The 24,470-nt window shown below is 41.5% G+C and overlaps 1 protein-coding gene across 1 annotated transcript in view; it reads right to left on the bottom strand.

The window, feature by feature from the left end:
• The window catches only part of LOC136837264 (synaptic vesicle glycoprotein 2B-like), a 406,633-nt gene that overhangs the window by 220,407 nt on the left and 161,756 nt on the right, over window positions 1–24,470 (bottom strand). The window contains 2 exon segments of the mRNA XM_067102003.1: window positions 5,691–5,739; window positions 5,741–5,853. Of these exon segments, the coding sequence (XP_066958104.1) occupies window positions 5,691–5,739; window positions 5,741–5,853 (162 nt within the window).

The raw sequence follows: 24,470 nt of genomic DNA, 5'->3' as shown, positions 1-24,470 counted from the left end.
CACAGGGCAGTCCTAGGCTCAGGGCTACAGACAGGCGAGGACACCGATACCTTAACTCTTCTGAGGGAACATGAAAATGACTGCACAATGGGGGGACCCAGACCAGTTCCCTAACCAATTCAGACAAACTTTGTATTGACCAAAATAAGGTTTACATCCCCTTCTAAATTCTCAATACACTTTTCCTGCACCGAAATGGCAGTGGAAGGCGGAGCTAAAGAGGAAGCCTCAGTACTAACTAAAGCATTAGCAAAGGAAAAGCCTAAACTGCAGAAAGGGTAGAAATGACAGGTTGATAACCTGACCTAACTAATTGCTTTGCAATTTAACTGCTTCTCTTCTCTTCCTATACTAATGAACCTAAGCAGAAAGTCCTTCGAAAATCCCCACCTCCTCACACATATTCTGAAGACCACACGTAAAACCACTGCAGCCGGCGTAAGCAGTGTGTATCTCCTAAAAAATCTTACATTCTGCTAACATAGTACAGTAATCATTCCTACAAAACCTGATGTTCTTAGCCTTGATTCCAGTGGAGGTATCCTAGGAAAAATAAATGTACAGTACTGTGATAGCAGAAAAGGCCATGAAATAGCAACAAGCGCCTATACCTAATGGCGGCAAGGAGAATTCTGACAAGAACAGGTGAACTAGACAGTCATCTGGACAGCCGTTTGATCTTTTGTTTGAATGCCAACTCGCCTGTCAGAATGGAGATGTAAGCTAACTTTAACAGTAGGTATGATTCATCCCAAATATAATGTTAATAATAATGTGGGATGTACTACCATGCAATATATAGCCTTTGCTGTCCCTGGAAGGTCTGGGAGCACTGCCTTTTATTTTGCATGAAGGGGATTCCCAGAAAGAGCTTCTGGGCTCTCCCATGCAACAATATGGTATCAAGGACGATGTGAATAGTCCCCTGCCCTCCTTCTCCTGAAGTTCCTCTTCCATGTTGGGCTGCAGTGATGTGACTGCCTTAGCCCAATCCATCCAAACAGTGATTCCTCTTAAGGAGATTCTGTCTGAAGTTTAGTTTGAGCTTTGGAAGATCTTACGCAATTTCATGGAAGTACTTGATGCTGAGCACCATTATATCTGGGATGTTATTAGAGATTCCCGCCAGGAATTCAGACACTGAACTGGATATTGTCTCCAAGACTTTGTCAGCCCACCAAAGAGAGACTGGAGAGTCCTAGCCACCCATGAAGAGACAGGTTCTCCCATACAGAAATTCAGTCCCTGGAAGCATACTAACAAAAAACCCAGGCCTAAGAAGTTGAGTTGCTATCTTACATCCCCTTCAGAGTCAGATGACTCAAAGAGATGACCATTCTGCTTCTGTAAAACTGAATGGCTTTCATACCACAATCAGTTTGGAGTATAAACCCACAAAGCTTGGAGAATCAGGAACACCAATATCTGCCCCTGATGGTGATACCAGTAACCCTTGGTACAATGCCCCAATATGTATCCTTTTGCCAGATTGCAAATACCTCATCTTCTAAAAATAAAAATAAAATGATGACTGCGGTGGAGAAACAAATTTTGTGACAGAGATGCTCTTCTCACTGTAGAATGGTGCTTGGTCCCTCCTTAAACAGGAGTTCAGAAAATGTCCAAGGAGATAGTTACTCTCCCTACTAGCATATCAACAAAAGCCACTAAAATTTCCCTTATGGTACCTCAATAATCCTGGAGAACCAACACCCACTTCAGATTGCCCCAGCTATCTGTCCCTTCACTTTGAGAACAATTACTCATTTAAATGTAGAATTTCAGAACTGTGAGTTACAGGGAAGTACTGAGAAGATGGCTTTATTTCAGCTATCACTGTGTCTGATAGCTAAACCAAGGAATGGGACATATTTATCTTTCCTTTTGAAAGGAAAAAGTTCCCACTCAACAAGGCCTACTAACAGTTTGGTGTAACTATGGGCCAAATCTCAAATGGAACAGCCACTGCTGAGTTCTAAGCAAGGCTCCACCTAACCTCTTCCACTATCATGGAAGTGACTATGAGGAAGCTCCACAAGTCTTCTATGACTGCTCTGGCTGTGGATGCAAAGACCTTCAAGTTTTAACTTTTGGGGGCACTCTATGATTTCATGGAGAGGTGCCTTAGGGCCAAAAAGGAAGCATTGGTGGGCCCCCAGCATGTCACTCCCAAATGCCATCCTGCTATTACATTCCTCAACCTTCTCCCATGATCACTTTGAGGACTCTTTTGTAACAGAGTTCAATAGGCAAGCCCATCAACAGAATTGTATGATGCCTACTTTGCTGGCAAGGTGGAAACTGGGAAGCTATGTTCCCAGAATTTCCACCCCAGAAAGTCTTTTGTGGCCTGGAGCCTTACTAGCCTCCAGTTGTTTCTGGGGTATCCTCCCAGCAACAGAGGAGGGGGTAACAAAAACAGCAACATTAGAAACTACAACAACAACAGCATCCCTTTCAAGGAGAACACAGATGTGCCCATTGAAGGAAAGTAAAAGCAACTATGAGAATGACAATTAAGAAAAAAAGGAAGAGGTGGGGTTCAATAAGACTTGACAAGATGTGGTTGCCCTCTCCAGCACCAAATGCAGTGGAAGTACTCCCTTTGGGGACACAGCATTATATCCAATGAGCTAAGGTGGTAATGGTCCCATCTCTCCCCGCCCCCTTCAAGGGTTTTTCCAACAACCAGACCCCTCCCTGGAGAAGTATGTACAAAAGGCTCATCTAAATGGAGCCAAAGAGAAAGACTTGTTCATTTGTCATCACGCACGTCTCTTTCAGGACTGACTTCCTGAATGAAGAGTGATCCTAGACCTGTTGAAACTGAACAAGCACATTGTGAGCCACAAGCTCCAGAAGAAAACTTTGCCTAAGTATGTTTGCCCATTCCATGTTGGACCTGGATCATCCCTGTTAATCTGGAAGGCATATACTGGTACATTCCTATTGCTGTTCATTTCCACCCCTTCCTAGGGTTCTAGATAGGGGGATACATGTGCAGATTCTGGATCATACCCTCCCTGTAAGAAGTGAGTATTTTCCTAGTGTCCATTCCTAAATCATATAACATCTGGAAGGTGAGAACATTGCTGTGCTTTCTTTAGGAAAGTATCCTTCAGAGGGGCTCCATGTCTAAGGGGTGGTCATCACAAGCAGTATTCCTTAAATAATACTGCTATGAGATTAAACAAGCTCAATTGCACTGTGTGTTAGTGGGTAGTGTGGGGTGGTACATCCTGGCTCCGCAGACTCCTTGGCAGAAACTGAAGGGCCTCCTTGATGCCATGGTACTTTTGAGATATTGCTGGGACAGAGCAATAATCCTGCATCCCACCCTGACAAGTTTAGGTATGACAGCTTAGAGCCATATGTGTAACACATACAGGTTCTTTCCCCTTCTTCTTCATTACTAAACCCCTACTATTGTCTGGGCTGCTGGAACACCATCATCAGGGAGGTAAACCATTTTGTCACCTGTCAGTTTCTTTTATAAGTTCTGTTGCGAATGAACAGCAGGTGCTCTATCAAAAACCAGATTTTTGGTAGCCACTCTGAGTTCTTAAACCAACCTGCTTTCCGCAGTGAAAAGGCATGGGAATTTGTGGTGGGTGTTTTTTCTTTCACAGACCTGGTAAACAGAGGAGAAATGGCTGAAAAGTACACTGCTGCAACATCAGTGAGAGAGGGGTGAGAGGTAATATCGAGTATACTCCATAACTGTGTCTACAGGCACTGTTCTGACCAAGACCAGAATGAAAGAATTCTTGATATTAGTTGGTCAATATTATGGAGCCCCTGGCAGGACCATAAGGGTAACTCCTTTTAAGACTCACAGCAGCTATGAAAAATAGGTTTCTTCCCTATCAAAACCTGCTTTTTACTATGCTCAGAAGGTCTGTCACTAACAAATGTGCATTTTTCTGAATTACATTAATGGCTTGTGCCTATCTTGAAGACTTACTTACATCTATCCTACCATCTCTTGTCTTCTTCTTTCTCACTGTTAATATTAATTTATGAAACTGTACAGTGGTTTTACTTCCATTCAAGGTGCATTTCAGTGCCAAAACTGACCATTGTTACCTGAACTTCAACAATTGTACAAACAAACTCATGAAAGCATACGAACGTCTCTATCTGAATGTCTTAATCCTTTTGCTGCGAGCATGTTATTGCCACTAGTGACGAGATCAGTGCCCTCCTAGCCCTGTAACTGTCTAATTTTCTTCCATGTATATTTGTACTTCAGTTCTTTCTTATTTTCATTACTGTTATAATAATATTAGACTGATCTATTATGTTACTACAGTACAATATTTTATTATAGGCAGTGATAAAATATACTAATGATATGTAGTTAATTACTGTATCCAAATACTTCATTATATAGCTTTTATTGGTGACTCATTTCAGTGTGAAACCTCTCAAAGTATGGAGTAAAGTAATGCCATTTTCATTATTCAGTATGAAAATCTTTATTACAAACTCTGAACACTTGCTATTGGCTTAAAATTTTCATCTGGAGAGACCTCAACACAAAAAAACATAAATAGACTTGACATTCTGTAGAAAATGTGAAATTATCATCTCTAATAGAAGTTTCAGAGCACTGAATTTTACAAACTGAATCTTAAATGGTTTTCTATTCTCTGATGCTTGACACATTTGCTTCCACTCTGTCATTTCCTCTGATCTTTGGTCATGTATGATAAAACCTGAAGTCAAAAGATTATCTAAGGTAGGTTTGTCTATGCCTACGATATAATCGCTTTATCACCATATTCACTGAGCACTCTCAGTACTACTGTATCTGCTAGTTCCAGGTATACTACTATCATTGTCACTTCCAAATAAAAGCCTCTGTACTACTTCATCATCGAGAGAATCCTCCTCCCTCCACGGTATTCCGATGGCTACTGAAGGTCTAGCTTTGTCCAGAGATTATCCTGTAAGTTGGAAATTAAATGTTGCCATTTGTCGCCAGAAGATAGAAAAAAGCTCCTAAAAATGACGAGGGAAACACATTATCTTTCATGAACTGCCTAACTAGAACCAAAAGAATGATGACTGAGATCAGTCCCGCGTCATGGACGAGACCTTTCGATGACTGAGTTCAGCCCTGCACAGCGAGGGTTAATAAAATCTTTCTATCTCACACATAGACCAACTATAGATTACTGATACTGTAATTCAAAGACAAATGAAGATACTTCATAATGAAATTCTTTTTACGTGGTACAGTAAACCCCCTGTATTCATGGGGGCTGCGTACCACACACCCCGCAAATAGCTAAAATCCACAAATACTTAGAACCCCTCTAAAAACACTTTCGATAGTTTAAACACAAAAAAATCCTCTAAAAAGGCTTATACCTGAGTATTTTAATAGTTTTATTACAAAAAGTGCATTTAGTCATGAAAATATGAAAATACAGTAATTAGTGAATATTTCTCAGTGAAAAATACCGCAAATGGGTGAATTTTCTGCGAATAATGAGTAGATACATTCCACAAAGAAATCCGCGAATACGTGAGTCTGTGAATAGTGAGAATGCAAATACCAGGGGTTTACTGTATACAGTATTACTGAATACAAAATCTGTAACATTGGTTAAAAACAACAGCTCCAAAATTACATTTATTACATATGTGATAAAATGAATAAAATTACTTGCAAAATTTCTTACCTAATCCAGATATAAAGCGCATGGTGATGAATAAAGAGAAAAATTCTGAGCAAACTTGAAGATATGATGCCAGCCAAAGAATTTACAAGGAGAAACAATAAAGAATATTTTTCTGCCATATATATCTCTAAACAGCCCCATACATAGCCTCCAATCATCATACCTGTAAAATAAGAAATCTAAATATTTACATTCATCTAATCTTAAGACTAGGCATTTTTAAGAAATAATAATGAATAATTTTATATTTTTAAACAAAGTTGAATAATAAAAGACGTTATCCATTTTGTAGACACCAATATTTTCCTAGATTATTGTACAGTAATACCCCGAACTTGCGCGATTCGAGTTGCCTGAATTCACAGACACACAAATTTTTCATTGGAACTTAACTAATGGTCATACAAGAGTTTTTCACAGACACGCGAACATTTGTGAACACTGAGAAACCCTGCAAAAGTGTTTGTTTAATTTTTTAAGTAATTTATAAGTTTTCAAGCTTTTATGTGTAAATCAAATAACATTAAATATTATTAAAAGTAATAATTTCTCTCTCTCTCTCTCTCTTTTAGTGAGATGAATTTTTATCGTACATATTACACAGGTATGTTTATTTGTATGATAAATAAACTTTTTACCTAATAATAAGTACTAATTTTCAAACAATAAGATTAATAAAATTAAATAATAATAATAAAACTGTAATTACAAAATTTGTATTATTTTGAACAAACAAATTCTTCCCTTGTCTTTTGTAAGAAAGTCGAAGGCAAAAGCTGTCAGACATGTCATTTAACATGACAAGAAGGGGAGTGTTGCTAATCAGCGGTCAAATTTATCTTGTAATTCTCTCTCTCTCTGTGTCCGTAATAATTCATAAAAAATTTCACTCTTAAGTAAGGACTACTGTTCTCTCTCTCGTTCAAAGTTAGCCAGCCTACGTATTACAGCACTGTTTCTCTGTATGTCTTTAACTGTACAGTAGATAATTTTGAATTGATCTAATTTTACCTGTACCGTTTACAAACTGTAAATGCGTTGTTCTAAAATAGAGACATAGAGCATTTCAGAACACAGAGAAAGTGACAGAATAAAGAAGTTTTTAAAAACGAGGTTGAGAAGACTTCTAAAAATAGATCGGTGGAATGGGGGAGACAGTCACACACTCCTATATTCTAGTATTTATTTTTTTTAAGGGTAATGTATTAAGCTAACTTTTAAATTAAAATACAGTAGCTTTAATTTCATTTAAAAGTTAGTTTAATATCTGGTATTGAAAGTAAATTGTATTTTTCCTAACTATACAAACCTAAGGTCCTCTACATTAGGAATTACTTTCAGGCGTAGGCTGGAAACAGCCGTTAAACTCTTGAGCAAGGTGGTTAAGCAGTAACTACCGCCAGGTAGGCGGGAATACCCACCTGTCCGGATGTCAACATTCCAGTTTGCCTTTCAGTCCAGGATCAGATTGAGGGGTGGCATGAGGTGGGCATAGTATGTAATGTAAAGGACCTTAGGTTTGTATAGTTAGGAAAAATACAATTTACTTTCAAAAATTGTGGTTTGTTCCGACACAATATACAAACCGTCCGGTCGCCCCCATTAGAACTCTGGTTGGAGGGAGAGGAATCTGGGTGTGGAACTGACTGGAGTTCAGCACACCTGGGCTGCTACTCCTGGTCGAAAGAGCGAGGAGTACCGTACGTGCCTCTGACATATTGATCGGAGTGTAGGAACTGCAAGATCAAATGTCAGATACTGGACCTTTTCGCATGTGAGGAAACATAACTCCTATGAAATTGGCTGGAAGGATCTGGAGTCGGAGGCAGTGAGAAAGCCGAATAGGGTTCCTTATTGCCAGTCTCTCCTTCACTCCCTTGCTAGGAAAGACACGTAATTGCTTCTATGATTCTATAAGAAAAATAGAACGGGTGCTCGATAGTGTGAGTCTTACACATCAGTGTCAGTTCCAGCAGCTATTGGTTCGAGTCCTATTCTCATCCCTAAGGAGAAGTTGGAGGACGGGGAAGGAGGAGGAAGAGAGGCCAGTCACTCTCGGAATCCTTCTCACTTCCAGAACCAACACCTTAGGCGAGATGCTACTCGTCCTCTTGAAGGAGCCGGGTAAGACAACACAACTTGTTGAGCAGCCACCACACAAGAGCCAAGAAGGGTTCAAGGGCCTGTGGGCAAGACCGAAGGAAGAAGACAAAGTATGTGTGGTCCTATAGAGACCACGTCTTGCAGACCGACAGGAAACTTCGAGGTGCAGGGATGGACGACCAAACCATCGACTTCATGAGCTCGGGTGGAAGGTACGGTATGCGTCGTCGTCAGCTGCCAAGTACCTCCTTTGATCGCTTCCACCGAAGTCAGGGAGGAAGATGTGTCATGAACACTTCTTCCGCAGAGAACATTAGCGAAAACGTTGACGACATCCAGGTTAGGAATGTTGAGCCTTTTGGAAAGTACCACAGCTCCCTAACAGGACAAAGTAATGAATGATCTGGATTATCAACACAAAGTCCAAGGAGGAGGGGAACAAGAAGGACTCGAACCCGACAGTAGATGCCAATGGATTCGAGTCCACCTACGACATCAAGAAGAGTCGAGTATGATCATCCCCATTCTTCCATATTCTCGCCAAGGCAGGTAGAGATGGTCCTAAGCATCTCTATCCGGCGACTCGTGGCCCAGCGAGCAGAGCACGGACAGGAACCTAGCGAGGTCATGCCGCAGGAAACAGTTCCTGGGATAGCATGACACTGAGAAGCTTCTCGTCCGTAGCTAACTCTCGACTGAGGACTGAAGGCTACTTCAGATAGAAGACTAGTCATGGGCCTCGCGTTCTTCACAAATGAAAAGGAGAGAAGCAACCCTCGGCAGGAGAAGACAAAGTCCAGACTTGACGGCGACTCTGACGAGAAAGTTCCGACAACGACACCGCCAGCGAAGACGGATCCGAGTCCCTGGAACCCAGTGTTGCAGAGGACAAAGGGGATATCAGCTATATCTGTTGCGGCTTGGCACGAGAAAGCCTGTGCTTACCGAAGCTGGAAAGTCCCCAGTCTGAACACACAGGGATGTACTGCCTCAAGAGCCACTTCTTGTGTGGCTGCAACGGGAGGTTGGGTCAAGCGGAATTCTTCTTGATGCCTCGGCAATCAGGTTGGATGATGGCAGAATCTTCCAGTATTTGTCTGTAACTCGGGGGTGAGCAATGTTTTGTGAACCCTAGCGAAGCTGGACAAACGGGAGAAAAATAATCGTGTCGAGTTTTCCCCAAAGAAGACAGCATGCCTCACCAGGTGGCCTGATGCAGTATGGAAGGAGCGAAAAACTACCCACTTGTGCAGGGAGGCAACAGAAGGACGGTGGGATTTCTCAGTCGAGCAGTCTCTGCATGAATCTTTGTGAAGAAAGAGTGAGCAGCATGTTCCAGTCCGATCACTTCAAACCCGAGGCCAGGCTTGCCTACCAATGCATCTGGTGTTGAGCTGTCGGTGTGCAATAGAACAACGCCAGTACCTGCAAATGTCGAGATGAAACAGGGGAAAAAAAACGATTGCGCCTTGTTTGTCGACAAATGCCACTACTGTGGTTTGTTGATCAACAAAGACAGTGATGCCGCAAAACCATCCTGAATTCTCAGACGACTAAAGGCTGCCCTGAGCCCAGGGCGGTGATGAGAGGTACTAATTAATGCCAGTCACACAACTTCAAGACAAGAGTCTTTACCAGTGTGCGCCTATTCCTCCAATCTGTGAATCCATAAGTAGACACAAGATGTGAGAATATGCAAGCATATTCGAAGGTTCAGCCAATCAAGCATTAGCTGAATATGCAAGCATATTCGAAGGTTCAGCTTCAATCAAGCATTAGCCTAACTCTTTCCTCATACATCGAGAGGAAGAGGACAGAGAATGGAAGCAGACTTCCATTCTCCACCATGGGAAACTTCTGCAAGAGGACGGGAATGCAGGCCAATTAGCTCTAGCAGACTCAATTATTTCCCGAATCGGAGACACGGGAGAGAGGCGGGATGGAAGTTCGATGGAAAGAATTGCCCGAGACCTAGGAAATAGATACTTCTCCTGAAGGAGATCATTCCCAGGTCTCAACAATGTTGCTGCCAGTCCAGAGACTCGATGATGTCATTTCGTCCAGGCAGCCAGCAGTTGCAATCTTCTTCTGAAGCCTGAGACTTCTTGGCTAAGGAGCTGAAAAGGGGGCTGGCTTGAACTCAAGGTCGGGATTGAGGTGACTTAGACCCAAAGTTCTTGGCCATTGTCCAAAGGACAAGTCAGTACCCTGGTACGAAGCTTGATTACCGAGGTATCTGGCAAATCTCTGAAAGAGAAAGGCAGAACCAAGTAAAGATTTGTTCCAAAGGGTCGAGCCAACTCGGGACTTACGAAACTGGAGATCCGAATTGGGACAAAGTCCTTCTCCTTAGCACCGGAATTGCCCAAAAAACTGCAGTCGGCAAGACCCTCCAAGGCAAGAAGAATTCATATTCTGTCAAGGCAGGGGTGGAAGCTTGGTGTCTCGACCTGAATTAACTCCTTCGAAGAAAAGAATTCATCAGGTCGAGAACGCTCTTGGAAGCCAGGACCGCGGTGGTCCCCGACACTCTTGGCCCCTCGGGAACTGCAAGGGTTGTGAGTGATGAAGGTTATTCATTGGGGAAGCCGTGGTCCTCTCCCAGGGATCCTTGCGCCGACGAATCAGCGCGAAGTTCTCCGAGGCAGGCGTCGCAGCTTGAGAGGGAAGACCCTGCTGTTTCCGATGTGTGAGAAACTCTGTACTTCTCCTTGGAGAGACCTTGACAGATCCTTGAAACCCTCCTCAGCTACCTGGTTATACTACGAGAGAATCGGGGGACCGACACCCGAAGCATGCCAGGCAGCCGAACTCCGAATATAATTTCGTCGGAGCTCTCTCTGTCTGTCTCGCGCTTCTCGGAACAACTGAGAGAACAGGTGAGGAGAAAGAGTATCCCTACCTGTCCTGCCAATAAGATAAGCAGGAGAGGTGGACCGTGGCGATAATCCAGCCGAGAAGTGCACCACATGGGGAAGAGAGCACTTGTGCCGTGTAAAGCTCTTTGGGGAAGAGCAAAAGTTCACTCTGACATAGCCGAGAGCCCGAATAGGAAAAAACCGAGTAGGTCCGAGCCGAGCCGAGCCGATCACGCGAACGCAATCCAGCTGCTTGGTATGTGGTGGACTGGAAGGCAGGCGGGGCAAGCCGAGCCAGTCTGGCAAGCCGAGTCGAGCCGAGCCAGTCTCGTAAGTGCGACCGGGGGCTGGGCTGAGCTGAGCTGAGCTGAGCCGATCACGCGAACACAATCATAACTGTGCAGGCCGGACACGTCTGCTGTGAACAAATGCTAGTTTCCCGAACTCTAAACTCCTTCGAGGCCGAGGCCCCTCGAGAGAAGAAGGTTCAAAGGGGAATTCTGTGTCTGCTATCTTGCATGCTCGAACCTAACGTTCCAAGACACCTGGGAATGAAGCCCGGCTGAGCAACGAAGCAGCTGGCGGCGGGCAGTATCAAGACACCTGGCGTCTCAGCACCCCAGACGCACCTGGGTGTCCCGGCAACCAGACACCTGGGTGTCTTGGCGCTTTCTCTCGTCAGGAAAGCGCTCATGATTCATAAAATTCGAGCTACCCACGAGACTCCCAAAAATCGGGAGCGGCTGCTTTGTTTCCTAAGAGATCGAAAGAGCCAAGCACAGAACCAGTCTTAGACGCAGACTTCCAAGACTGGCAATGAGGGCGTGGCCTCGAGAGGCCGCGCTCTTGTGGCCCCTGAAATGCAAGATCCCACAGGAGAATGTGAATCGGTTCCTGCCCGAGGGCGGCAAGAGCCAACAAGAGAAACTTGTCTCCTGGAAGAGAGTCAGTCCCTTAGAAGTCCCACAGGACTCCCGAAGGGAATCTCTTCCCTGCTTCTTCTGATGTTCAAACCAACAGGATCGAGACACCAGGTTGGGAACCCGACCGAGCACTGTAAACTTTTCGGTGAGCACTTGCATTGCTGGCAAGAAGAGCCGAGACACCTGGGTGCCTCGGCCCTTTCTCTCGCACTGCTCCCGAACCGGGCCGAGGAAAATCTCCCTAGACCAGATTGGGATACTCGATATTCCATAGAATCTCGAGCACTTGGAGCAGCTTGCGAACGAGCGCCCGAAGCAGCCCCCGTCTTAGAGGCGGAACCTCTTAGGACTGGGAATGGGATCGCAAATCGAGGTCTGCGCCTGCGGCTTCCGAAACACAAAACCCAGGGCTATGTGAATTGGTTTCCTAACCCGAAGGTCGGGAAGAGCCAACAAGAGACCCACTGCGTCACCGGAAGGAGGCGGTCCTAGATCCAAGGGCATCAAGGGAAGAAGCAGCCTTCCTCCCCTTCGGCCGACGAGTCTGTCCGATTCTTAGGACCCCTTGGACCTTGGGAGAGGAAGGAAGACGCAGCGAAGACGAAATCAGAGATAAGATGAAGACGACAGCAGCTACTTCCACAGGGCGGCTTCCTTCACCTCCACTCCGACATCTACAGAATGGTGGACACGAAACATCGTAACCTCCAGGGCAGTCCAGCAGGAACACAACGGACGCGGCCCAGGACACCAGCACCAGCAGAAGCAGTAGGCATGATCAGGACACCCAATGCAGGAGCTACAGCAGCGGTTCGGAAGGCAGGAGCTACTGCAACGGCCAGGAACATCACTTCAACAGGATAACTTCCTTCATCTTCACGCCGACATCTGGGATGCTTGAACATCGTAACCCCTGGGACAGCTGGCAGGAACACAACGGAAGCGGCCCCAGGGACGACCTCCAGGAGAAGCGGCAGGAATGATCAGGACAGCTGATGCAGGAGCTACGGCAGAGGTTCGGAGGGCAGGAGCTATTGCAACAGCCAGGAACGTCATTTTCACAAGGCGACTTCCTTCCCTTTCATGCCGACATCTTCTACAAGATGGCAGACATCATAACCTCTAGGGCAGCTGGCAAGAACACAACGGAAGCGGCCCCGGGCGACCACTAGGAAGTAGCGAGCACGATCAGGACGGCCCATGCAGGAGCTGTTAGCGGTTCGGAAGGCGGGCTACTGCGGCCGGACAGAAATGTCGCATGAAGATCACCAGCAGCGACAGGAACGATCAGGGCGGCTGCGGCAGGAGACCAGGACGAGCAGCCTAGAGACCGTCGTCGAGTTGACAAGAGCATAACACAGGGAACAGCAGAAGTAGATGGACCACAGATAAGCCGGAGGCAGTGCAACAGCATACATGAAGACCAGCAATGACAGCGATCGATCCACATCGGCGGGAACAGTCAGAACGATCCCGACGTGGAAAAGTAATCATCTAACCACGTGTGGTCGATCCCAAAGCAACACTGAATGAATGTCGGGTTCTTCATGCAGATATCCTTTGATATATCCAGCCAACTACTGCTGTGTCTGTTATGCTCACTGTCAACCTGAAAGAAAAGCAAAGATGATTAGTAGAGGGAGACTCCTTTCGCTACAAGGGGAACTGCCCCAGGCAGCAGGAGCAGATGCTCTAGAGGTCGCCCGATCGCTCCCAGCCTGTCTTCGCCAGACGAGCGGTGAAGAGGGCGAAGGAGAGATTCACTAAAAGGAAAAGGAAGAACCTACGGGAAGAGAAAAAAAGGACGGGGAGGCCATAGGGTCATAAATGGAAGCGGAACTTACCAACGATACCCAACCTCCCACCCGGCCCCACAGTTCTCCAAGCGCAGGCGGCAGAGCAATACTCAACATAAGTAGGAGGGGGTGGTAGTACCTCTTATACATAGAGGGCGGAAGCCCAAGAAGGGAACGAACTCTTACGTCCCGATGAATGTAGGGGAGTGAAGATATTACGTCCCAAACTATATCTCCGAATGTACAGGGGCGCCTTCAGAATTTACGTAAAGGGCTGCTGGAAGAGAAGCATTATCACTTGGTTACCCTTTTCCAATAACGCCTTGGCCATCAAACCCAAGACAGCGCAGGGAACGACGGCTTATGCAAGGTTATCACAAATCGTGGGTTTGTATTAATAAATATCAAACACACGTCTATAATTTATAAACAAAAATACTGAAAGATCCCACCGGAATAATAAGAGCTTAACGCCAGTCAGGCAGAGAGAACGAAAATCTCGTCAGCAACGCATGGCGGCCGAAAGCAAACTGGAATGTTTACATCCGGGCAGGCGGGTAGTTACTGTCTAACCACCTTGCTCAAGAGTTTAACGGCCGTTTCCAGCCTACGCCTGAAAGTAATTCCTAATGTAAAGGGCCGACGGTTTGCATATCGTGTCGGAACAAACCGAATTTCCATCTTTTGATATCTAACGTAAGAATAACTCTCTCTCTCTCTCCGTAATAATTCATAAATAATATAATTTGATATTTCAAGTAAGGACAATATCTCTCTCTCTCGTGTGTTCTTCTCTCAGCCTCCGTAATAAATGATAAATAATTTCACTCTCTTAAGTAAAAACAACCCTTATCTCTCTCTCTCTCTCTCTTGTTCATAGTTAGTGCTCCCACATTTTTACAACTTATTAATTCTCTGTATGTCTTTACCTGTACAGTAGATAGTTTAAATTTATATAATTTGACCTGCATTGTCTACGAAGTGTAAATGTGCTAGTGTTGCAATATGTTCTAAAACATAGAGACATAATAACTAAGAGTTGTATTAGTCAGAAGATAAAACACTGTTCATGAAAAAGCATTTCAGAACAAAGAGAAAGGGACGCAGAATAAAGTTGTTAGATATAGATCGGTTGGAAGGAGAGAAATTACTCTTCAACTCTCAATTTTTTATGTCCAACCATTTTATTTCTCTTTTTAAGGATAGTGTATTAAGCTAACTTTTAAGTAAATTACAGTAACTTTAATTTCATTTAAAAGTTAACCAACTAATTGTGAAACATGATTAGTGTCATATATAGTAGGCTATTTAGGGTGTTTACAGAAATAAGCATTTATTAGCATTTTTAGAGACCATGCCAAACTTACGCGAAAATTCACCCTGCGCGAGGGGTTCTGGAACATAACCTCGCGTAAGTTCGGAGTATGTCTGTAATGGGTAACAGAGTAGCAAATTGAACCATATTACACTATATGTTTACCTTTGGTATGCCGAGTGGACGTGCAATGCAGCCGACCACAAAAATTTTCAACCTTGGGTCAACTTTGACTCGACCGAAATGGTCCTAAACGCAATTGTGGGGCAAGCTAAAACCTTACATTCTAGTAATAGTCAATCATGTACCTTCATTTGCAACAAATTGGAAGTGTCTAGCACAATATTTCGATTTATGGTGAATTTTTTGAAAAAACTTTTTTTCTTCGCCGCGGTAACTCAGCCGAAAATTTCATAAATTCTTTTCATCATTTTGTCGTAATTTTTGCACTGTTCTATATTAGCCCGTTACATAAAGTTTTATATATGAAAATGTGCGCAATTTCATGTACAATACAGCAAAATACAACCCATGGTTGTAGCTTTTATCAGTTTGGAAATATTTTCCTATAAAACCACGATAACTGCCAAAATTTCAACCTTCGGTCAACTTGACTCGACCGAAATGGTAAAAAACGCAATTTTAAGCTAAAACTCTTACGATCTAGTAATATTCAATCATTTACCTTCATTTTACAACCAATTGGAAGTCTCTAGCACAATATTTCGATTTATGGTGAATTTTTGAAAAAACTTTTTTCCTTCGTCGCCAGAAATTCTTTCGTCACGTTGTGTAATGTTTGCACTATTTATATTAGTCGTTACATAAAGTTTTATATATGGAAATGTGCGCAATTTCATTTAGAATACAACAGGAAAATAACTCATGTTTGTAGCTTTTATCAGTTTTGAAATATTTTCATATAAATCACGATAACTGCCAAAATTTCAAGCTTGGTCTACTTTTAACTCGACCGAAATGGTAAAAAAAACACAATTATAAGCTAAAACTCTTACATTCTAGTAATATTCAATCGTGTACCTTCATTTTTGCAACAAACTGGAAGTCTCTAGCACAATATTTCGATTTATGGTGAATTTCTGAAAAAAGATTTTTTCCTTACGTCTGCTTGGCGATTTCGGCCGAACATCTCAGAAATTCTTTTGTCATGTTGTGGTAATGTTTGCATCGTTTTATTAGTCGTTACATAAACTTTTATGTATGAAAATGTGCGCAATTTCATGTACAATACAACAGAAAATAGTCTCATTGTTGTAGCTTTTATCAGTTTTGAAATATTTTCACATAAATCACGATAACTGCCAAAATTTCAACCTTCGGTCAAATTAACTCGACCGAAATGGTAAAAAACGCAATTGTAGCTAAAACTCTTACATTCTAGTAATATTCAATCGATTTAACTTCATTTTGCAATAAATTGGAAGTCTCTAGCACAATATTTCGATTTATGGTGAATTTTTAAAAACATTTTCCTTCGTCTGTGCTTGTTAACTCGGCGAACATTTCAGAAATTCTTTCGTCTCGTTGTCGTAATATTTGCACCACTTTATATTAGTCGTTACATAAAGTTTTATATATGAAAATGTGCGCAATTTCATGTACAATACAACAAAAAATAACTCATGGTTGTAGCTTTTATCAGTTTTGAAATATTTCCATATAATTCACGATAAATAGAAAAAATTCGACTTCGGTCAACTTTAACTCGACCCGAAATGGTCGAAAACTGCAATTGTAAGCTAAAAACACTTACAGTCTAGTAATATTCAATCAATTAGCTTCATTTTTCAACAAAACGGAAGTCTCTAGCACAATATTTCGATTTATGGTGAATTTTGAAAAAACCTTTTTTGTCCGGCGTTAAGAATTCATGCATCATTTTGTGATAATATTTTCTCTGTGTTGCTTTGATCGTTTTAAAATTTGTTATATATCAAAATCATCCGCAATTTAGTGTACAATACAACTAAAAAAATTAACTCATTAGCTTTAACCGTTTTGCCTACAGCGCGATTTGTATACAATTATATCTGAGTTTTTTTTTGTCATAAATTCAATATTTATATATGATAATGATTTTTTCATTTCTGATGGTTATACTAAACTTCAGGTAATGACAAAAAAATGAGCCAAAAATGAACTCTTAATCTTAAAAACTAAAGCGTGCTGTGATTTTGAAAAAACTTTTTTCCGCTTGCGCTAACTCACTGAACGCTGCGGCATCTGGAGACGTTTTTGCAAATAGGGCCTCGCATTAAAGGGTTAAGGAACTCCGGAGATAGTTAGATCGGGTAGGGCGTTAACAGGATCATGCAACTCTTAATTGTAAATCAACTTAAAAAAGTATAATTACTGCGGAGTCCGGTAGTAAGTAAATGGTTAACAACATAGGATAGCAGTACACTGCTGGTCAAAGTGCTCGGCGCACCCTCCGAGATCCCGTGCCTCCGTCACTTGGTTACAGCAGGGAGAGGGCGGTAAAATCGTACCTCCAGTTATTATACAGCTGAGAACTAGGTGTGACTAAGGCCAACCTACTGAAAAACCAAAACCACCGGTGGTAACAGGTAAGAAGGCAACGGAGGACCGGGGGCGGCGGAGCGGAACCAGCTAGGAAATGTTTGAACCCTGAAGGTGATCGAAGTTCAGCCCGACCGGAGGAGAGCGAACCAGCGAAACACTAGCGGCGGTTGACACCAGAATCGGGGCCAGGAGGGTGGGTGACTCTCAACTGGGAACGGACTAGTCCCCCGCGGGGTGACAATCGAAGAGACCGACGTCCCACACGCGGGGAGATGACACACCACTGGCAAAGTCAGGGAGGCAGTACTTAGAATGGTGGAATCAAGAGTTATGTTCAAGTGGATGGGGGGACCCCCCCATACACTGACTAAAAAAAACTCCCCATGGGGCATTGAAACAGGCGTGTCGACTTCCTGCGCCAGGAGACTCATGACACTCACCAAAAGTACTAGGGGAGGATGGGACAACAGCACTAGTCTACAGCAACGCCAAACTCTCACCCTCCTCTGAAGCGCAGCCCAGACAGTAAAAGGGAGGAGAGAGAGGAGGAAGAGGGTGGAAGGAGAGAAAATTCCCGTAACGCAGTCCAACCAACAACCAACCCACAGGGCAGAAGGGCAATGTATAAAAGAAGTTCCCCGTTTTATTTTCCTTCTTTCCCTCATTAGAGGGGAGGAGGGGATGGGGGCTTCAGATGCCCTAGCGAACCAGCGAGCGGTAGGCGGATGGAACAACAAGCGGGAACTCCCCTCGACTAGCCTACCCTCCTCCCGCTCAAGCGACACAGTCGGGAGAGATGGGAGCTAAGACAATGCCAAAGCCTAACCTGAATAGCCTAACCACCGATTGGGAGCGAGAAGGCTGAGGCTAGGATCAATTTCTAATAAGTACCGCTAAAGTTAACCAATAACTACATAAGTACACGTAATATGATCGAATATACAAAAATATAAGAACTTGTGCTAAGCGTATAGCCCTAACGGCGAGGCGAGCAGGAGGTAGGCAACCAACTGGCTGCTCCTGGCCTTGAGCCGGACCACAATAAATCCAATTATCCATGTCATCCATTACACTACCAATCAGAGAAACGACAAAGCACCACCTTGGAGAGAATCTGCATCGTGCGAGCCTGGTATCAGCTATGAATTAACTGTAAGAACCAAGATAGGGGAGGAAGCCTCCGTGAGGAATGACGCTAATCAAGGTACCAGGAACCGCCCGACATAGATAACGCCTCAAAAGGAACTTCTTGAAGGGAATACGAAACATGAATAAAATTATGTGACCGAGAAAACCCTGCAGAAACAAGCTGTAGGGTGTACCTCAAGGTCATCATGGCGTGGGCGGCGAACGCCGGGGAGCGTCCGATATATGACCCTGTAAATATTAACTTACAGGCCAATAAAAGCCTCACTGATAATAAAACCCCACAAGATGGTACTTAACTTCAAAAGCGGTGAAATTGCTTGAAGACATGGTCAACTTCAAGGAAAATTGGGTCAAAAGCCAGCACAAGAAAAAGACCTTCTAGAAGGAAAACGTGCTAGTATGGAATGAGTACAGATGGCGCTGGGGTGTCGTGGGTTGGCGGGCAGGTGAGTGCGGGGCGTTAGATCAGCTCCTCACGTTCGGGGTTTGCCATTGGGATGTCTACAGAGTGCAGTCCTGTGGCAGTGACAACAACCACTCACCCTTATCTATACCGGCGTCTATTTCATAATAGATGTTCGATCCGGGGTAGTAACCCCAGCATTTCCTGATAGCTTTTTCTCTGGTATATTTAGCAATATCTATACCTAGAAATTTGTGCTTAATAAATTTCACCGACTGACACAGGGACAAGCTCAGAAAAGCATTTTTAGAAGCTATTGAAAAATTTAATAGCTTTCATCCATTAATTCAAAAAGTTCAGGAGTGGCTTTTTCGTATCTATTGTCGGCATAAATCAGTCTCTTTCTGTTAGGTCCCTTCTCACGTGGGGATTCACGGAAACAAGATGGCAGAGAGGGAGGCGAAAGCTGTTAGTATTTTATCAGAAACCTCTTTAAGAAAAGTGCCTCATACAGATCTAAAAGGTCCTATTAGATCTTATGTTTTAAGTAAATGGCAAGAAAGGTGGACTTCTCCTCTTCTTGCCAATAATAAAAAATATAGAAATACTAGAGGTAATATACTGCCATGGTCTTTGTCATTCCAGCTTGACAGATGAACAGAGGTTATTTTAACCAGATTAAGGATTGGGCACACTCATTTAACCCTTCAGTTTATTTTAGAAGGAAGCAGCCCTCCAGAGTGTGCTTGCTGTGATGAGGCACTAACAGTGGAGCACATTCTGGTGGTCTGCCCCAGATATTTTAACCAAAGAGAAAGATATTTCCAGGGTAAATCCCTCTCGGATATTTTGGGAGATGAAGCAGATATTTCTGCTATAATCTCCTTTTTAAAGTGTATTAAAATTTTTAACGATATCTAATTTTTTTCCTAATTATTTATTACATCACACAGAATTTTAATAACATTAAATTTTTTATTATATATATATATCACATCATTCATTAAACTTCATATCTTTATTTATTGGTCTCATCACTTCTTTTCATTTATTAATCATTTCCTTCATTAATTCATAAACTCATTTACCTTAACAAAATTTATTTTCTCTTCATTACGGTACTGAATGGCCTTCTTGGTCCCAGTGCCTGGGCGTTTGCCCTAAATACCATCCATCCATCCATCCATCCATCCATCCATCCATCCATCCATCCAACCTTGACTCACTTCGACTCCCTCTTTGGGAGTCGAAGTTGGTCAGGGTTTCTAACCATGGAAACAGAACAACAAATTTCAGCCCTAAAGTTGGAAAACTTTTTATTAAAAAGACAATGACAGAAATGTTCAGACAAATCAAAATAAAGATGTGACTTATAGAAGCCACAACAAAAAACCAGTCTGAAGACTATTTATCCTTAAAAAGTATTGACAGTGTGAATGTAAAAGTAAGGAAGCATGACACTATGAACAGCATTCAGAGTACAGTAATATTGTACTTCCTGAAAATAATGACGAACCGTTTGATAAGAATATGCTGTTGGACTCGCTTAAAGTGAGATATCCCAAAGTCCAAGATTGTGAGGTATATATAATACTAAGTAAACAGAATAATAAAGTGTTAAGAATTGCAAAAATAAAATTTGATTGTCAAGATCTACCTCAAAAAATAAAAAGTGTGGGCCAAAATAGAGAACTGAGACCTTATGCTCCAAAGCCACTACAATGTGAAAATTGTAGTAAATATGAACACATGAAGAAAAATTGTCAAAATGAATGCATATGTGCTTATTGTGGTTCTGACGAACATGCCACACAATGGAAATGTAGTAGGCCAAAGTGTGTAAACTGTGGGCAAGATCATCACTCAAGGTCCAAAGAATTCGTTTTATATGCACAATACAGTATTGAAAATCTTGCATGAAAGGACTGGGATGTCTATAAAGGAAGCTAAATTGGAACTGAAAGTGAGAGGAATTCAAGGTCTGTCTTAAGAAACATACATATTCTTCAATAACAAAAATCAGTAATGAAGTAGAAACGTTTACGGATGGAAGTAACGGAGCACAGAAAAAAAATCTCAGGAAGAAAATGCCTGACAAATGAAAGCTAAATTGGTAGTAAATAAAGAAACAGGTACAAATGATATGGATAATGTTTTATCAAATTCATTTGAAGTGTTAATGCAAATAGCTCGAGATGCTGCTACAAAAGTAGCAGAGGAAAGTTGCGATGGACCAGAAATTGAAGATAAAAAGAGACCGTTGGAGAGAACACCACCCAAAACGAAGAAACCAACTGTTAATAGAGAAACTTCAGTTAAACCAAAGACAAAGGATATGAAGAAAGAACAAAAACAAAAACAAGCTAAGAATATACCTTTATCTCCTAAAATAATAGTAAAACCCATGGAAGCAGATGTCCAAAATATCGAAGAAGTTGAAGAGAACCATACCATAGATTATGTCAAGGAAGAAGAGATTACTCCATCTCCAATAACTGGTACAAGAACAATTGAAACAAGAAATATACATGATAACACATGTGGATGTAACAATTGTTTTATTGAATTGTGCAATAATAACAAAAACATAATGAAAGATGGTTTAACAGACATCATGAGAAATTTTATGAAATAAGGAAAAAAAGAAACCATGGTTTTATATATGTAACTCACCAAACAATTACATAGCCATTGTTTCTACTTCACGCAGCACCTCAAAATTTAATATTTGCGGTAGCACTTTTGTTTTGGGTTTAGTTGTACTGCCCCACCCACTTTCGGGGAAGGATAGGTACAACATAGCTAAAGAGCTCGATTCGTTTCTACCGGTCAGTGACTGAACTCTTGGTCATTGGCAGCTCTGATTTTGTTATTTTTACACCAGATGGTTGCTTTTATTCTTCACTTGGTGAAGTACTTTGTTCTTTTTGGTAACGCACTACTGTTAATTAGCTTAGCTAATTCAGAACTCTCTTTTTGTGACTTTCTGATTTTGACTTATTAATCATGTCAGATTTTAGCCATTCTAGTATCAGGTATGACAATAAAGGCTGTAAGAGTAGGTTGACTTCAGCCAAATATGACAATCATGCTGTTTGTAGTCGTGCAGGGAGCAAAAGGAAAATATCTGTCAGAAGGGGGATGTGTCAGTAATAACATCAGAAGAAGAAAGATAATGCTAACAGTATTTTTATGAGGCATGGATAATAGATATGAGGGAATAAATGAATTGATATACCAGAAGTTGAGAAAGAGAACTGAAGTCATGGTTTTTGAAGTTGAATTAATACCTAGGAGAAGGTTAACACCAGGTTATGATGGAGTCACTGCAGAGATTATTTTAACTGAGACTGAAATGACACCTTATATGCTAATAAGGCTGTTCAGCAGAATATGAAAGAGGAAACTGAGCCTGATGATGAGGAATTGGAAGTCAGTGCTAATATGTAAAGAAAGGTGACTTTGCAATGTTATAATTAAGGGGAATTGTACTTACGTAGGTTGTAATGAAAAATTTTCAATATGCTTATTCTCAATAGGCAAAAAGAAATAAATTGGTAAAAAGCTTTGAGATGAACAAGCTGGGGCTTTGAAAAAGGCAGAAGTTGCACAGATCAATGTGCAACAGTGTATGAAATTTAAAAATCCCCATCTGATGGCTTAGGTTGTTTACTAGAGGCCAAGTCACAGCATCCACATGCTAATATTGTTGGAGGTTTTGTGTCACTATGGTATTCCCATTAAATATGCAAAGCTGTTTGAAATTATGTGTGAATAAAGTAGATGCAAAGTTAATGTTGATGGGGTCTTGTCAAGTGAATTTGCAGTAATTAGTGGGGTGGGAAAGAAGAATGTTACTTCACCCCAGCTGTTTACCTTTCTCATAGATTTTATAATGAGAAAATTGGTCAGAGACAGAAAAGAAGGTTTAGAATAGAGTAAAAATATCAAATTCAGACAAAAAATATGCAGATGATACTGTTTTAATTAGCAGAACCTTGTAAGATTTAGAAAGCTTGCTAATAGAATGTCTCATATACCCAGAGAGATGAAACTAAAATATTTGTCAGAAAAAGAAAAGTACAGTAATTAGGACTTAATAAGCACAAAGGGATGAAATAACATTGAGTAGAGAAAGAGTTAATGAGGCTGAATCTCTAAAATATTTGGGAACAGTGATATCTAGTACTGTACAGGCTCTTATTAGCTGGAATTATATAAAGACTAAAAAAAGCAAATGAAACAATGGGCAGGCTGAATAAGATTTTAAAATCAAATACCGTACGTGAAAATTTCATACGAAAACAAATTTATAACATAAATTTAGTAAAATTTGCATTTTTACACAAACGTGAATCTTTGTATAACAATGAAATTTTATCCAAAAGATTTTGTCAGTTTGAGAAGAAAGCTTTAAGAAGAATATCATGAGTTAGATGGCAGGATAAAGTTAGAAATAATAACCGTAAGGGGGGGCCGCCTACCTTAGTTTAACCAGACGAAGTTATGGAAGTTTGATAAAGTCAGAAATGATAACCTTAAGGGAAGTTATGGAAGTTTTATATGTAGTTGAGATAATGACAAAAGGGAGATGAAAATGGCATGGACTTGTCCTTCACACATTCCAGGGAGAAGAGCACATGTCAGCAGCAACGGTAACAGTAAGACATTCACTGGGAAGTTCAAATGAGTTTCTCCATGTATATTTATTTAAAATCCGAAAGACTCAGTTCAAAAAGAAGTGAAGGACAATACAGTATAGGCTGACATGGCTAAAAAGAGCAAAAAATCAATTAAGGAAAAGTGAGACCTTTTTAAATTTTGGGAAGCAAAGTCACCAGGTCTGTACAGACTGGCAGACCTACTTAGATGACCATTTTCTGTTGCTAGATGTGCTTGGAAGACCAGCTTTGCAGGCAGCAAGCTAGGTCTTCCTCCCTTTTTGAGCATGTCTGGAAATTGACTTGACACACCTGATGGGAGTTGTAAAAGCATGAGTTTTTGGTAATAATACAAATTTTGATCTACTATGTACATTATTATTTCTTAAAAATGCTCTAGGTCTTAAGATTAGATGAATGTAAATATTTAGATTTCTTATTTTACAGGTATGATGATTGGAGGCTATGTATGGGGCTGTTTAGGAGATATATATGGCAGAAAAAATATTCTTATTGTTTCCCTCCTTGTAAATTCTTTGGCTGGCATCATATCATCGTTTGCTCAGAATTTTTCTTTATTCATCACCATGCGCTTTATATCTGGATTAGGGTAAGAAAATTGCAAGTAATTTTATTCATTTTATCACATATGTAATAAATGTAATTTTTGGAGCTGTTGTTTTTAACCAATGTTACAGATTTTGTATTCAGTAATACTGTATACAGTAAACCCCTGGTATTCGCATTCTCACTATTCACAGACTCACGTGATTCGCAGAATTTCTCTGTGGAATGTATCTACCATTATTCGCAGAAAATTCACCCATTTATGGTATTTTTCACTGAGAAATATTCACTAGTTACTGTATTTTCATATTTTCATGACCAAATGCACTTTTTGTGATAAAACTATTAAAATACTCAGGTATAAGCCTTTATAGAGGATTTTTGTGTTTAAACTATCAAAAGTGTTTTTAGAGGGGTTTTAAGTATTTGTGGATTTTAGCTATTTGGGGGTGTGGTACGCA

The sequence above is a fragment of the Macrobrachium rosenbergii genome, chromosome 58 (genome assembly GCF_040412425.1).
Source record: "Macrobrachium rosenbergii isolate ZJJX-2024 chromosome 58, ASM4041242v1, whole genome shotgun sequence".
Classification (NCBI taxonomy): Eukaryota; Metazoa; Arthropoda; class Malacostraca; order Decapoda; family Palaemonidae; genus Macrobrachium; species Macrobrachium rosenbergii.
The sequence above is the reverse complement of the archived record's forward strand: the minus strand, read 5'-3'. Positions and strand labels throughout refer to the sequence as shown.